General features: G+C 39.4%; 2 protein-coding genes across 5 annotated transcripts in view; one reads left to right on the top strand and one right to left on the bottom strand.

Moving 5' to 3' along the window:
* TOR1A (torsin family 1 member A) overlaps positions 1–16,568 on the bottom strand; it is a 381,690-nt gene that overhangs the window by 301,875 nt on the left and 63,247 nt on the right. The gene's annotated exons all lie outside the window — the stretch shown is intronic.
* GPR107 (G protein-coupled receptor 107) overlaps positions 7,675–16,568 on the top strand; it is a 94,418-nt gene continuing 85,524 nt past the window's right edge. For 2 of the 4 annotated variants that reach the window (XM_069069384.1, XM_069069388.1), the window contains exon 1: positions 7,675–7,872. In XM_069069384.1, the coding sequence (XP_068925485.1) occupies positions 7,747–7,872 (126 nt within the window). In that variant the 5' untranslated portion in view covers positions 7,675–7,746. The remainder of the gene's footprint in view (positions 7,873–16,568) is intronic. The other 2 variants (XM_069069386.1, XM_069069387.1) reach the window with 2 other exon arrangements.

The following is a 16,568-nucleotide window of genomic DNA, read 5'->3' as shown; positions in this document are numbered from 1 at the left end:
ACTGCTTAACTCAATCTATATCAGTTTATATAAATCTACACATTTCTCTGAATTCATTTCTTAAGAGTTAAAGAGAGGGGTGGCTAGGTGGTATAGTGAATAGAGCACCCGCCCTGGAGTCAGGAGGACCTGAGTTCAAATCCAGCCTCAAAGACTTTAACACTTACTAGCCATGTGACCTTGGGCAAGTCACTTAACCCCAATTGCCTGACCTTCCTCTGCTCCAAAAAGCAAAAACAGAAAGAGTTAGAGAGAAATAAGAATTGGACTTGTGGTATCAACTCCCTCCAGCAACAAAGGTCTGATGTACCTTAACCAAAATTTATAATCTTAGAGGCTTGCCTAGGTTCACAAAGTAATTGTGAACTTGAACCCAGGCATTCCTGACTCTAAGCCCACTATCTAACTAAAATGCTCCTCAGCTCAATTAACATCACTAATATTCCATTACATCCATCAACCAAGGTTTGTCCAGCCAATCTCCAGTTGATAAGCATCTGTTTCAGGTTCTTTGCTACCACAAAATTGCCAAGATCAATTTAGCATTAATTGGAATTTTCTTCCTATCTTGGACCTTGGGTATACCTACCTAATATGGGTATTTCTGAATCAAAGGGGGTGAGAAATCCAGTCCCTTTTCTTGCTCCCAACTTGTTTTGCAGAGTTACTTGAATTAATTCACAGCTCCACCAATAATGTATCAATATGCCTATCTTTACAAAGCCCCTCTATCAGTGAACATTTCCATTTTCTGTTTTTGCTAATTTGCTGAATGTGACCATTAACTTTTTTTTTTGCTTTTTTTTTTGGAGGGCAGTTGGGGTTAAGTGACTTGCCCAAAGTCACACAGCTAGTGTGTCAAGAATCTGAGGTCATATTTGAACTCAGGTCCTCCTGACTCCAGGGCTGGTGCTCTATTCACTGCACTACCTAGCCACCCCGAATTAATTTTTTTTTAAATAAGGATTTAGGAAAAGTAATATAAAAAGGATTTAAGAAAAGTGCTTAGGCAATACATACACTAAAAGTAGAACAATATAAGGAAGATTTTTGTGGCCCCTGCAGAAGGATGATATATTCATGGGAAACGACATGTGCTGGGGCTGCTTATGAAACACTTTTGATTTTTAACTTCATTTATGATCTTAATAGAGAACTAATATAGATAGATAGATAGATTAGCAAACACTTAAAAATGAGATTTTTTTTTAGAGTTAACATCCATATTCAAGAGTCTTTCTTATTTTATCTGTGAGAATAATCCTTTTAACACTTAAGTTTGATATTGTATGACAACTAGTGTTGCTTATTGGTGAGGTAATACTAATGAATTTCTTGGGCTTTTTCTCCCCCCCCCTTCCAAAATCAGTTTCCAGCATTCATTCCCCAATCTGGTAGCATCAAAACTCTTATCTTTGTGTTATAATGAGAAGTTAAGAAAGTACTAAAGTGAAAAAATCTGTGGGGAAGAACTTAAGTAGGAATTTCATAGTGAGAAAAATCTTAAGTTATGACCATTCTTTGCACCTGTTAAGCTAGTGGAGATTCTCTAGCTTGTATGCCTTTGAAACTCAGAGCAAACATAAATATCAAGAAAAACCAGATGTGTGGAAGCAAAATAGGTGAAACAGGACAGTCTCTCGGTTCAACCTGTTAGGTAAAGTGTCATACTGAAAAGAGATGGATTACAAATTCATTTCAGACCTAAAAAATTCAAAGTGTTACAGAACCAACATTCCCAGGGTCGATTTGGATAAAGCATTTATTAAGTGCTTAATATGTATCAGGCACTGTGCTAAGTGCTGGGTATACTAATACTATAAGCAGGTATTACCCGGAAGGTCCTTGTATTCAAAATGAGGAAGATAACAGGTAATGTTATGTTAATGTTATCCAGCTGGAAAGCTGGAAAGGGAAAGGCTTCTAGAAGTTCCTCTCACTTGATATTGTGTCCCAACTCTGTCTTTTCACGCCTGTCTCCCATGCCTAGAATGTTATCCCTAATTATTTCCCCCTCCTGATTTTCCTGGTTTCCTTCAAGAACTCAGCTTAAGTCTCACCTTCTCAAAGGGGACTTTTCCAGGCTACTCCCAATGCCCAGTATTTAGTGATTTCTCTCAGAGATAAGATCCAATTTACTATATGTACTTATAATTTTGTATGTTCAAAGTTGTTTGCACGTTGCCTCTCCATTTGAATGTTATCTCCTTGAGATCAAGTTTGAGATTGTTTTGTCTTTGTATTTTCATGTAGCATAGCATAGGGCGCACAATTTTAAATATTTGTTGATTTGATTTGACTGGATTTGGTAGGTATGGCAGTATGATTTGTAGAGGGCCAAGAAGTGAAAAGAGAGCCTGGATCCTGGAAAGAGAAGACAATACCTCACCAATCAGAGCTTATGGTGGCTCCCAGGATGGAGTCCAAGTTTAACTTGAAAGGAGGTGGGAAGAACCAGCTAGGGAACAGAAATCTAGGTTTAGAGATAGCCCAGCCTATTACAGTAGAGATCAATAGGAATCTACCAAACAGAATAAACAACCCCTAGTTCCTTTCCCATAACCCAGGGACCTGCTTAAGAAATGAAGCTGTAGCTTACACAGAAATGGCTTGTCTCTTAAACTGGAGTGAAAGCTACATTTGGAGATGGGGGTAATGTTTACGGAGCTGCTTTTTGGAGAAAAATGGAAAAAAAGTATCCCAAAATCATAAGGGTAGGTCTTAACCTGGCCTCTAGCTGGTATCCTGGAAAGCCTGTGTCGATTCTATATTTGTATTCCTAGCACTCCAAGCACAGCACCTTATACAGAGTAAGCAGTTAATAAATGTTTGTTGTACTAAACTGAATGTAAAGTGCTTCCTTTACCTTGACAATTTGCCAGTAATATGTGTTTGACCAGTATTGTGTTTAAACAGTGCCTTGATGTAGCTGCAAGAATACTAATCTATAAATAACATCAAAGTTTTTCAAAAATCGATGTAAAGGTATCAGATTTTATTACTATTAGGTGATAAACTACCAGTTCTACATCTTACCACTGGTAGTAACTTTTATTTACCCTAGAAGAGAAAAAAGAGAAACTTTAAAAATACAAGGTACTCGATGGACTGGGCAGGCATCGAACCATGTGAGAAAATTTCTTTGCAAATTGCTCCAGGCTTTTACCAATTATACTTCACCTAAACTTTAATGCTCCCTTCGAAAACATTGCTAGAGGGAAGATGTTAACTTGTTCTGTTACTCAGTTTATGTGGTTTTTTTTTTAGTTAAAATATCAGGATTATGCAAATTATTTTTTCTGAAACTATCCAAATATAGTACCTAAACGCAAGTCTGGGAAGCAACAATTTTCAGTTTGACAAATGGCTGCATTTTTAAGTTTTCACTTTGTTTTTTCAATAAAAAATATTAATATCTGCCATGAAATGAGACTAGGTAGAGAAGTATACTAAAATACAATTTTAACATTAAGTATTCAGGTGTTCATTCCCTCAGCTTCACTTTCAAGTGTAAATATCATATTAGTTCCATAATAATTATTTGCAATGATAGAACTTTGATTGTCTGTTGGGGTTGCTTTTTAGAAAACTCTCATGGGGATACTCTTTCCCTAGTAGAGATTACAAACTATGTACAAAAAATCCTGCCTTAAGATCTCCCCTGGAGACTTTCCTTTTTAATATTTTAAAAAGTTTTATATAAAAAATTTTTGGAGATGGGGTGGGATAATAGAAATATTAAAATTTAAAATATCAAACAAATATTAAAATTTTATTTAACAAAATATTATTTTAGCAATTGAATTCTATAAATTAAATATAAACTGTTTACTTTTCAATATTAAGTTCTTAATATTTTCTGAATTTGACCAGTGCAGTACTAAGATTTTTGTTTGTTATCTCTAACACTGATGATGTGCATGAACTGGCTCACCTTTTCCAGGCACACATGTTGATGATGATGATGATAATGAGAAATAATAATCCATACTGAAAATGCCAAATAGAAGCACCATAAACATTTTAAGATCAAATCATTTTGCAAGGTCATTCAACTTGAAAGTAGAAAAAGGAAGGAACACACATTTTAAGCTCATATAAAATTTTCTTCTGGAAATAGATGAAACTGGAAAGAGGAACAGACAAAAAATGGAAGAAATCAGTCAAGATTTCTATACCAATTTTTTCCTGCAGTACCCCCTCAGATGACTAGACCTTTACTTCCAGCTGGTTCCCCCAATACCCAGAGGAACAAACCCTGTGAAGAAGGGACCTACAACCCCCACCACCACCACCAATTGCTAATGGAGCAAGTCAGTGAGTCTAGCTGTAAAGCAAAGTATCAAAGTAGGAGAAACAGCAGGTAACATGTACCTGGTCAAGCTACTGCCACTATTTTACAAAACACACTATGGGAGAGAAAAAAACAGACTCCAAGAACTCTGAAAACTGCAGTGCCCTCGAGACTATTTTATTTATTTGTTTGTTTTTTCTTTCAGCCTGGCCTCTGTAGCCTTCATCATGGGGAACTTTTATGGAGAAGGGATTCAGCATCCCCACACCACTATCCCAGTGCCAATTGTCATCAATGGGCAGGTAAACCCAAGCACCTCTGGATTAGCAAGGCCCCCAAGACCACAAACCCTACTAGCAGTCATTGTCCAGGGAAGTAATCTTTGTAGAAAGTACCTCTAGTGATACTGTAGCCCCTAGGAGTTATTAGCCATTGAAGACCCAGAAAGCAAAGTTTTCACAAGCAAAGGTCTTGGCACTGTCAAATGATACAATATCAGAAATAGTTTTTATCAATGGAAATGACATTAAAGAAAATACATTGGCATATTTTGCCTCTGCCTGGCCTTTGCATATAATTTGTAGGTGAAATCTCCCATGTATGTTGTCTCCCCCCAGGAGAATATGATCTCCTGGAGATAAGGCATTGTTTTGTTTTTCTTTCTGTAGTCCCAGCACTTAGCACACATTGCTTTGCACTCTTAAGAAATGCTTTTTCATTAATTCATTCAATGACAGCAAAGCTACCACATTTGGAATTTAATGTAATAGTTCCTTTTGCTGAATGAATAAATAGGAAGGGCAACAGAGAAAATAAAAATAGGAAGGCCAGTTAGATCAAAAGATGTATACCTATAGAAGTACATGTTTGAGGTAACAATTCTAAGCATAGTCACCAAATAATTCCTAAGATATCTTAACATGGGGTAGCTATTGAATATTTTTAAAAATAATATAAATTACTACTACCAAAAAGGGAAACAAGAACACAATCAATTACTACCAACCCATGTCTAGTTTCCTATTTCTATAAAAATCTTTGTGAAAATAAATTATATAGCTATTAAAAGCATCTTTGATGAAAAGGTGGGAAGGGGGGCAGCTAGGTGACGGAGTGAATACAGCATAGTCCCTAGAGTCAGGAGAACCTGAGTTCAAATCCAGCCTCAGACACTTAATACTTACTAGCCATGTGACCTTGGGCAAGTCACTTAACCCCAATTGCCCTGCCTTCCCCCCTCCAAAAAGCAAAAAAAAAAGGGGGGGGAAGGCTTTTGTGAATTATATTACAGAGCAGACCATATCTTTATAGTTACACGATTAACTGAAAGATGAAAAAAATATAAGATCCCACTGAACTTACTGTTGATTTTTTTAGAAAAGTATTTGATTTGGTAGAACAAAATTTAATTTAAAATGACTTTCCAGTAAGATATCTTCCACATATAGGGTGAAATCATAAAAGACTCCTCTATAGACACAAGGACAGGGAAAACTTTAATTCTCTGATTATTAATATAAAAGTGAGACAAAAACCAGATGCTTGCTATTTTCATAGAGAAATTGTACAGTCCAAACTGAACAGGAATGGTGAGGTACTGTTTCTTCCTCTTCAAAAACCATAGTGCCTCCCTATTGCCTACAAGATAAAATACAAATTCCTCCACCCAGTTTTAAAGCTGTCTCAAATCTGTCTTTTACTGGGTCAGGTAAGGATTGGACTAGATGAACTGAGGTCCTTCCCAATTCTGAATCTTTGACACCTGTTCAGCTTTTATTTAACATTCCTCTCCTAGGTACATACCAACTCTGGCCATCGTCCATGATTGTCATTCACTTCCTCACTTCAGCCTAGCAAAATCCTGTTCTTTCAAGGCCACTACCTCTATGAAACTCTCCCTAATTTCTATAGTTGAATGTCTTCTCTCTTGCCTCTTATTTTCCTAGAGCACTTTGTCAGAATCTCTTCTTTGTCCTTATCACACACTTACCAGACTGATCCATGACATGTTACCTCTTACTGGGACCATCATCTCCACCAACTCTTCACTGCCAATACTTTGCCTGTTTCTCCCTCCACTCCCCACCCCCCAGCTTTTGTTTTATCTTGCAGGGGGCAGAGAGTGGGGGAGGGGATGAAGGCCTATGTTACTTCTGGGACTTTTTCTCTCCCTTCAGTAGTTCATGTACTTTTTCTTTAGGTTTTGTCTTCTCCCGTTAAACTCCTTAGGTTCAGGGACTGTCTCACTTGCTTGTAGTATTACGTATCTCCAGAACTGTAAGTACAGTGAAAGCACTTAAATGCTTTATCTACTTTTTATTTATCTTCCCTGTACACACTGTATTCTTTGTAATAGAATGTAATTTCCTTGAAGGCAAGAATTGTCATTTTTATATATCTATTGTCAAACACAGTACATTGTACATAGTAAGCACTTTTTTAAAATTAAATTTCTTTGTGTGCATTTTTTTTCCTAATGCCCCCAGTGACCATCTGCTGGGCTTGGTAAGGGAAAGATATGTGACAGTGAGGAAAAGTACGAATTTCACCAATCCAAAATAAAATAACAGTACACAAAAGAATCCAAAGGTCTCATAAGGTTGTGAAGCAGCAAGGGAGGTTGCTACTAGCAGGAACCACTGCTTCAAGGCAGTTTTCTTCCCTGGGACTGCCTGTAAGCGAGAGCAAGGACATCAAAAGGTTCCTAGCACACAACAAACTGCGTGTTTGGAGTGGAATTTGCCAATAATGGCAGGCTGTCCCAAATCGGAATACGATGCTCCGGGAAGCAGTGAGTTCCCATCACTGGGGGATCTTCAAAGGGAGAGAATTCCTGCTCAGGTACTGGCTGAACTAAATGACCTCTGAGGCCCCTTCCAGCTCTGCCAGTCGGGACCTCTGCCTCAGGCCTGGGGAGTCGCCTGGCTAGCGACCCTCACACTCCCTGAAGCTCGGCAGGGTGACTGAGCAAGCGGGGCTAAGCCTCACCCGGCTAACAGGGAAGGAGGATCCTGTCTGTCAGCAAACAGCTCTGAAGCTGAGGTCTCGGTCCTTCAGTGACATCCTTTGATCTAGCGACTGGGGGGTGGGGGGCTGGCGAGGAGAGGGGGAGGAGGAAAGCAGCTGTTGCCATGGCAACTCCACACGCTCCTGCCCAAGATGTCCCTCTCTCACCCTCCGCACTCCTCTGGTACGGGCCAAACTGGTGCTTCCGGGCAACAAAAAGGACGAAACGGATTAGCTTAGGGAAGTCGGAGTCAGTGCTTTTTTTGCCTCTTAGCCTCCATACACAACGATCGCACGGAGAACCAGAAAATACTTCAGTACTACCCAAGCCACCCATACAAGCAGAATGGCCTTTTCCCCCTTCCGGTGTCCCCGCCCTTTGACCCCGGAAGTGAGCTGGAGAGGCCAAAGGGGGGGTGGGGGTGGCCTGTGATGCTGGAACAAACATGGCTGCCTCAGTACCCCTCTCCCACTTGGTCCCTGGCCCGGGCCACCGGCTGCTCCTGCTGCTGGGACTCCTGCAGCTGTTGGGTCACCTCGGCCAGGGCCGTGTCCACCACCTAGCGCTCAAGGTAGCGGGGTTCGGGAAGTCGGAGGAGGGCGTGTTGGCCGGGGGCGGGGCGGGGGGCGCCTTGGAGTGCTTGGGGCCCTTCCTTCCTCCTTACCCTCTCTCCTGCCCCTCTTCCTCCCCCGTCCCTCCTTCCTCTACTTGCTTTCCCCCTCCCTCCTGCCTCCCCTTCTCCTACTCTCCCTCCCCTGTATCTCTCCTCTTCCTCAGTTAAGTCAACATTTGCTAAGCGCCTATGTTCTAGGCACTCTTTTCTCTCTCCTCTCCTCTCCTTTCCCTCCCCTCCCCTCCCCTTCCTTCCCATATCTCTCCTCTCTCTCCCTCCCTTCCTGGATCTCTCCTATTTCTCCTTCTCTATTCCTTTATCTCTCTTTTTCTTTTCTTCTTTTCCTCCCCTCCTGTATTTCTCTTCTCTCTGCCTCTCCTCCTATACTTCTCCCTTCTCTCACCTCTTCCCTTTTTCTCTCTCTCCTCTCCTTTCTTTATCTCCTCTTTTCCTCTCCTTTCTTCTCTCTCCCCTCCTGTATCTTTCCTTGCCCCCTCTCTCTTCCTCTCTTCTCTTTTTCTCCCTCCCTTCTTGTGTCTTTCCTCTTGCTTCCTTTCCCTTTCTTCCTCTTCTTTTCCTCCCCCACCCTTCTTTTTTCCTCTGTGTCTCTCCTCCCATCTTCTTCTTCCTCTCCCTCTCCTTCTCTCCTCCTTTCCAGCTATTCTTTCTCTCCCCCCCCCCCCCTATGTTTCTTTCCTACCTTTTTCAAGTTAAGAGAGTGGCCATCACTGGGCTTTGGGGGTGTGTCTCTCACTGATTTGAAATCTCACCATTCTGGGGACCGGGGAAGGCTAGGAACTATTCCATTGCCCTGGAACAAAGATCATAAAAATGTTAACATTAGAAAGGACTTTAGAAATCCATCCCTCTCATTTTACTGATGAGGGAACTAAGAGAGGGTTAAGGGTCTTGCCCAAGGTCACACAGGTAGTAAATTTCTTCTTTCTTTTCCACATTTTAAAAATGGTATGTATAGTATGTATGGACAGTATGATCCATGGAATTACAAGACCCTGACATGACTTAATTTTATTTTTTCCCCCAGTTACATGCAAGGACAATTTTTAGCATTCATTTTTTTTTTTTAAAGCAATCGGGGTTAAGTAACTTGCTCAAGGTTCCATGGCCAGTTATTTCTGGGTGTGGTGCTAAGTATCAGAGCCCAGATTTGATCCCAGGTGATCCCCACTTTGGGGCCGGTGCTCTTACTCACTGAGCCACCTGGCTGCCCCTAGCATTCATTTTTACAAGGTTTTAAGTTCCAGATTTTTTTCCCTTCCCCTCCCCTCTTCCAAAAATGGTAGGCAATTTGATATAGGTTATACATATCACACTAATAGTAAATAGCAGAGTTGGGACTCTTACTGAGGTCCTCTGAATTGACATTTCTCTTAAATTTTTTTGAAGTTCTCTTCTTCACTGAGGAATAAAATTACTGTGCCTCCTCCCCTCCCCTATTCCCAGTTTTCTCTCCTAACCTTTTGACTTTCTCCCTCCTTGCCCTTATTTTTCAGTGATACTGATAGGTTTTTCAGCATCTTCTCCCCAATAATAATAGGACTGTGCTTCCTTCCCAATACTCCTGTGAAGTAGGTAATCTATATATCATTTCTGTTTTATAGAGGAGGAAACTATAGCTCAGGGATATGAATTGGCCTAACAGTGTGGTATGGGGGAAAAGCACAAAACAGGACAGTCTTCAGAAGACCTAGGTTCTAATTCTGTCCTTTTACTAGCCCTGGGACTTGCTACAAATCATTTCACTTCATTCAAGTCTGTCTCCCTTAGCTTTACTTTTCTCCTCTCTGAAATAGATGGTGATAAGATTCAGAGTTAAAGGAACTTTATTTATTTTTGCCTTTTGGAGGGCAACTGGGGTTAAGTAACTTGCCCAAGGTTACATGGCTAGTTTATATTTGTGTGGGTGTTAAGTGTCTGAGGCTGGAACCGAACTTGGGTTCTCCTGACTCTGGGGCCTGCTCAGTGCGCCACCGAGCTGCCCCTAGAGGAACTTTAAAGGTCATCTAGTGGGGGTAGCTAGGTGGCTCAGTGGATAGACTGCTGGGTCTGGAGTCAGGATGACCTGAATTTATATTTGGCACCTCAGACACTTAACTAGCTGTGTGACACTGGGTAAATCACTTAACCCAGTTTGCCTTAATCTTCTGGAGAAGGAAATGGCAAACCATTTCAGTATCTTTGTCAAGAAAACACCTTGGACAGTATGATCCATGGAATTACAAGATTCTGACATGACTTCATAACAAGTCTAACCCCGTCATTTTATAGAGGGGGAAGCTGAGGTCTGGAGACATCTTTGCTTGATGTTTTTCTAGGCCCAGTACTCCATCCACTGCACCATGTTGCTGCGCCGTGCTCTTTCTTATAAGCTCCTATGGTTTTAATTGTTGTCTCAATGCAGATGACCCTTATGGTTCAATCAGAATTACTAACTTTCTTTTATTTTCAACTGCTTGTCCTGGAGATATCTCAAACTCAGCATGTCCAAACTCATTATTCTTCCCTCTTCTTGCCGTTTCACGTCTCTCTTTCTATCAAGGACAGCCAGGTGGTACAATGGTTAGAGCAGCAGGCTTGGAGTCAAGAATATTCATCTTCCTGAGTTCAAATCTGGCCTTAGACCCTCACTTGCTATGTGACCCTGGACAAGTCACTTAACCCTCTTTGCCTCAGTTCCTCATCTGTAAAATGAACTGGAGAAGGAAATGGCAAACCACTCCAGTATCTTTGGGTCACAAAGAGCCAGACACAACTGAAATGACTGAACTGCATCTATTTTGAAGACATCATTCTTTTAGTTACTAGTACAATCAGTGTCATTTCTACCTCCTCAATCTCTTTAACCCCACATATCCAATCAGTTGCCCCAATGCAATATTTATGGTGCCTACGATCACAATAAAGACAGTAACTATAAATATTGCATGGTGGTCGATCACAAAATATACCAAACTCTCCATATGGAGGACAGAACTGAAACATTTATTTAGACACCAGAAAACCCAATCCCAAAACCAGTAAGCCAATCCCATCATAGTACCAAAGGTATTAAGAAGCCATAATAACACTGAGAGCCACACCATCCTGAGCATCTCTCTCTCCCACTGTCTCTCTGGCTCTGCTTCCCTTCAGCAAACTCCTCCCACCACAGGCTCCATGTGACTACATTCAGCCTATTAGGGGACATAGTTTATCTTCACAGCAGAGAAGCTTCCTGTGGGCTCTGCTGCATCCTTCAGCAAATTCCCTCCATCACAGGTTCCATGTGATTACATTCAGTCTATTAGGAGGAAGAGTTTACTTTCAAAGCAGGGAATGTCTTCAAATTCCCCCATAGGCCTAATTAAGGGGCAGGGAAGTTCTTCAGATTCCCATTCCCATTACACCACTCCAGTATCTTTGCCAAGAAAACCCTAAATGGGGTCACAAAGAGTAGGACACAACCGAAATGACTTTTTTGAAGATGACATTCTTTTAGTTACTAGTATAATCTTAGTGTCAATTCCACCCTCTCACTTTCTTTCCCTGAACATATCCAATCAGTTGCCAAATCTTACTGCTGCTTTCTTTACAAAAATCTCAAATTCATCCTTCTTCTCCTCTCATACTTTAATTCAGGCCTTTATTCCTCAACTGAACTCTATTACAGTGACCTCATACAGTGGTTTCCGTGCCTTATGTCTCTCCCCACTGATCCATACAACTCTATCACACAGCTGCCAAAGTGATTCAGTACAGATTTGATTGTACTACTCACTAAACTCCAGTGCCTCCCTAGTGCTTCCAGGATTAAATATAAAATCTTCTATTTGGTTCTTAAAGTCTTTTACAACCTACCCCAACTTATCTTCTAGTTTTGTTATAATTTTACTCCCCTTCCTGTATTCTGTGGTAAAAAGCCAAACTAGCCTTTTCTCTTCCCTACACAAAGTCTTTGTACTGGCTGTCCCCCATGCTTAGAATTCTCTTTACTTTCTCTTTACCTCCATCTCACTGAGTTCCTTACTTTCTTGTGGATAGTCCAAGAACCACCTTCTATACCATAGGCTTCCAGCCTGGAGTACATGTATTCCAAAGGGGTATGGGAAGCTCTCAAGGAGTTAAAGGGATTATTTAGTGAAAAATCATATTATCCTATTAAAATTATTTAATCTCTTTATTCCTTAAGTGCATAGTAAATTCTAGAATTTATTTACTTTGCCTATTGAGAAAAGGGTAACAGAAAGGTTTTTTATAGAGCCAAGGAATACAGAAACTGAAAAATGTTGGAAATCCTTGTTCTGTACAAAGCTTTTCCTGCTACTCACAACTTATTGCCTTCCCTTCCTAACTACCATGTATTTATTTTGTATAGATTTATTATACATATACTTAATTACACATATATTGTCTCTCTCCCCCTTATTAGATAAAAGCTCATTTAGAGTAGGAATTGTTGGGGGGGGGGTTATCTTTGTATCCCTAGTTCCTAGCACAATGCCCAGCACTTAGTAAGCACTTAATAAATGTTTTGGAGGCGGAAATAACAAACCACTCCAGTAAACCTCAAGAGTTTGAAGAGTCATGAAGAGTCAGACATGACTGATCGATTAAAAACAATAGCAAATGTTTATTGAATGATTGACTTGTAGTCCAGAGTATTTTCCAATATAACACTTTGCTGTAGTTTCCAGTATATTTTCTTCCTTACTCTTTGTGCTGAGGACTCATAGGATCCCAGAATTTTTAAATGGATTCTTAGAAATCATCTAGTCCACTGCCTCATTTGATAAGCTGGGACTCAGAGCCTTAGAAAGTTTATGTGACTTTCTTAAGTCTCACACAAATAAAAAAGTAGCAGAGCTGAAATTTGAATCTAGGCCCTTTGATTTGAAATTCCATACTCTGCCCTTTCCCTGCCCCCTTACCCCAAAACCTGGAAAGGGAATTTAAATAAGAATAGCTCACATGTCTAATGTTTTAAGGTTTACAAAGCACTTCCCTTACAACTTTAGTTAAGACCTGTTGTGCAAATGTTGCCAATTTATAGATGCGGAAATGACTTAGAGGGATATAACTTTCTCAGTCATATAACTGGTAAGATATTGAACTCCAACCCTTTTCTTCTGACTTCAAGCCAGGTGTTCCTTACCCATCAAAGGAACCTGACTGCTGGAAGACTTCAAATCTCCTTTTAAACCATGTTCTCTGTTAGACAACACTTAGCAAAATCCTTTTACTTATGGAAGGGAAAAGATACATGTCATTAAACAAGTGAATTGTTTCCCATTGTTAAAAATCTCTTTAAGAAGAGCTCATAGTATATTAGAAAGCTAAGTTTCAGAGTCTGAGATCTGCATTTGGATCCCAGCTCTTTTTTTTATTACCTTTGTGACTTTGGCCACACCACTTCAAATCCCTGGGCCTTGGTTTCTTCATCTGTAAAATAAGGGGATCAAATTCAATGGTCTCCAAGGTTCTTTCAGGTTCTAAGACCAGTTGCCTACATTGTTATTAAAACAAGAGTTTATTTAAAAACATGTAAGAAGGTAGTAAAAGGAACTTTTATGTTATTTGATCCTCACAACTCCATGAGGTAGATGCTTTTATTATCTCCCTTTTACACTTGAGGAAACTGAGTCAGACACTTGCCCAGAGTCACATAGCTACTGAGTATCTGAGGCCACATATGGGCCCTAGCTGGTGCTAGATAATAAAGATTTCAGGTTGTGTTGGGGCGACTAGGTGGCACAGTGCATAGAGCACCAGTCCTGGAGTCAGGAGGACCTAAGTTCAAATCCAGCTTCAGACACTTAACACAAAACTAGCTGTGTGACCTTGGTCAAGTCACTTAACCCCAATTGCCCCCTCCAAAAAGCAAAAAAACAAAACAAAAAAAAGATTTTGAATTGTATCTAGACCAGGTCTGTACAACTTGCTGCCCAGGGGCCACTTAGGGTACACCAAAGAATTTCAGATGGCCTGTGAAAAATGTAAAGGAAAACATCCTTTGTATATAGAGGAAATCCTTTGGTGTGCTGCTAGTGGCCTGGGCTGCAGGTTATGCAGGCATGCTCTAGATTGTCCAGTGCATTAAAGGGTGATGGAATTGAAAGCTGGAAAGAAATAATCCATGCCTCTCATTTTAGAGATGAGGAAACTGAATCTTTAGTAAAGTCTGTCTGTCTCCTTCTCTGTCTTCCCCTTCCCTCCTTCTTCCTCTCTCTCCTTCCTTCCCCCCTCCTTCTCTTCTCTCTCCCCTTCTCCCTGTTTCCCTTCCCCCCACACACACAATCAGTGGGGACATGTTTATATTCATGAGTTTGAAGAATGCTCATATAAAAAGATGATGATGGGGGTTATTTTCAATAAAGTTCATGATACTAGTTTTGTAGATATAGTTGGCAATTTTAAAGTCTCAAAATAGTGAATATTTGAATGTTCTGTAGTTTCTAGCTTTTAAGTAGAAGCCTCATTTGGATACTGCAGCCAGATTTTAGGGCTTTGATACCTGGTGTTCTTTGAGGGAAAGGTGATAGAGAAAAATTATAAATTATTGCATTGAATTGTTACAGGTTAAGATGAATTTTAAGAATAAGTATATTTTAGGAACTTTATGATGTTTTTAATGTTAAGTAACTTCTTGAATTTTTATTAGATACTTAAAATTATAAATAACTGAACTTGCTCAGTAACTATTTACATTTAATTTTTATACATAATATGTCAATCCTTTTTCAGTCTCTCCTAGACATCTTCTGTTAATTCTAATCCACTTTTCCTCATATCAAACCTGAAATTTAAGTCTTTACAACTTATATCAATTGCTCTTAGTTTTTTTTACTTCAGGGTACTGATAGAACAAATTTAATCACTCTTCGAACTTGAAAACCCTTTAAACATTTGAACCAATCAAAGACCCTCCTCATTCCTCCCAAAATCTTCTCTTTTTTTAGGCTAACCATTCTGTTTTTTCATCCAATCTTCATTGGAAATCATCTTAAGACCTTTCACCATACTGGTTACCATACTCTTGAATTCATCAAACTATCAGTTTCTTTCTTTTTAAAAAAAATTTTTGGGGGCCCGCTAGGTAGCACAGTGAATAGAGCACTGGCCCTGGAGTCAGGAGGACCTGAGTTCAAATTTGGCCTCAGAAACTTGACGCATTTACTAGCTGTGTGACTTTGGGTAAGCCACTTAACCCCAATTGCCCTCTAAAAAAGCAAAAAAAAAATTTTTTTTTATGAGTTTCTTTCTTAAATATGACTCAGAACTCAACACAAAACTCTAGGGACTGGAGTATGTAGTGGGATTGTTATCTTTCTAGTGCTATTCATTGCCTCTTTTAATGGAGCCTAAGATTATGGTAGCTTTTGGTTGATTGCTCTGGTGCTCTATAGACTTTTATTTACCCACTAGTCTACCAACACTCCAAGGTCTTTTTCAGATGACCTTCTATCTAGTCATGCCTCCTCCATTTTGAATTCATGAAGCTTTTTTTAAACCTGTGTGAGATTTTTTTATTTTAAATTTTATTTTTTATCATTATGAACTTGACAAACATAAACATTTCCTTATATGAAAAACAGAAAGAGAATTATATATGAACCCTGAATATCTTGGTTTTTAAAAAATATTTATCAAATTCAATATAATATTGCTGTACTTATATGTATCCCCTTCTGAATTTCCTTCTGCTCCCTTCTATGTATTTTTTTTTTTTAAAGCAATCGGGGTTAAGTAACTTGCTCAGGGTTATGCGGCCAGTTATTTCTGGGTGTGGTGCTGAGTATCTGAGCCCGACTTTGATCCAGGTCATCCTGACACTGGAGCTGGTGCTCTTACTCGCTGTGCTACCTGGCCGCCGCCCCCCCCCCCTTCTATGTATTTTTTAAAATGTTTTATGGATGCTTTTTAAAAAGTTTTCTAGATTTAGGTAATATAGATGCCAACATATAGATTGCTATAAATATGTGAAATTAGCCTTAATTTACCTGTACCTTTATTTTGATAATGAAAATACTAACTTTTATACAGAACATCCAGCTTTAGTAGCTTAAAAAAAAAAACTACACTAAGACTTTTGGGATATGCTTTATGTTAAATTGAGCCAATTACCATGTTCTCTTCAGGCCATATCTGAACTAGAAAGTGTGATTAATTTTTAGTCAGCTGTAAATAATTTATTTGTCCACAAGCCTTTTTCAGCTTTGTGCTTTTTTATTTTACCCATCAATAAATAAAATATCGAGTGCCTATTGTCATATTGTATGACCCCGTGAGTTTCTTTCTAATGCTTAGAATCTGTGTATTAGACATGGTGTTCTGGAGTTCTGATGAACTTTTATCCTGTTTGGATCACAAACAAACTTTCCTTAGAGAAGCCTAGGATGGAGTAAATCATCAAATAATTACTTGGCAAAGCTCTTTAAAAGAAAAAAAAAGAAAAGAACAAAGCAGGTCCCTTGGGAATCCTGAGAATCATTTAAGAAGCTGCTTTTATTAACTCCCTTTGCTGCTTTAATCTCTCTCTTGCTTTTGTTCTGTCTCTAATTTTAAATTTTGATATTTGTTATTTCCAAATGGTTTTCATTTTTAAAATAACAAAACAAAGAAAATTTGCTGTCAAGAAATAGTTTTGTACTGTAGAA

This window comes from Petaurus breviceps, unplaced genomic scaffold (genome assembly GCF_028583685.1).
Source record: "Petaurus breviceps papuanus isolate PSGF00001 unplaced genomic scaffold, PetGlider_PUasm1.0 90779, whole genome shotgun sequence".
In the NCBI taxonomy this organism is placed as follows: domain Eukaryota; kingdom Metazoa; phylum Chordata; class Mammalia; order Diprotodontia; family Petauridae; genus Petaurus; species Petaurus breviceps.
Note: the sequence above shows the minus strand (reverse complement) of the source record. Positions and strands in the feature narration are given on the sequence as shown.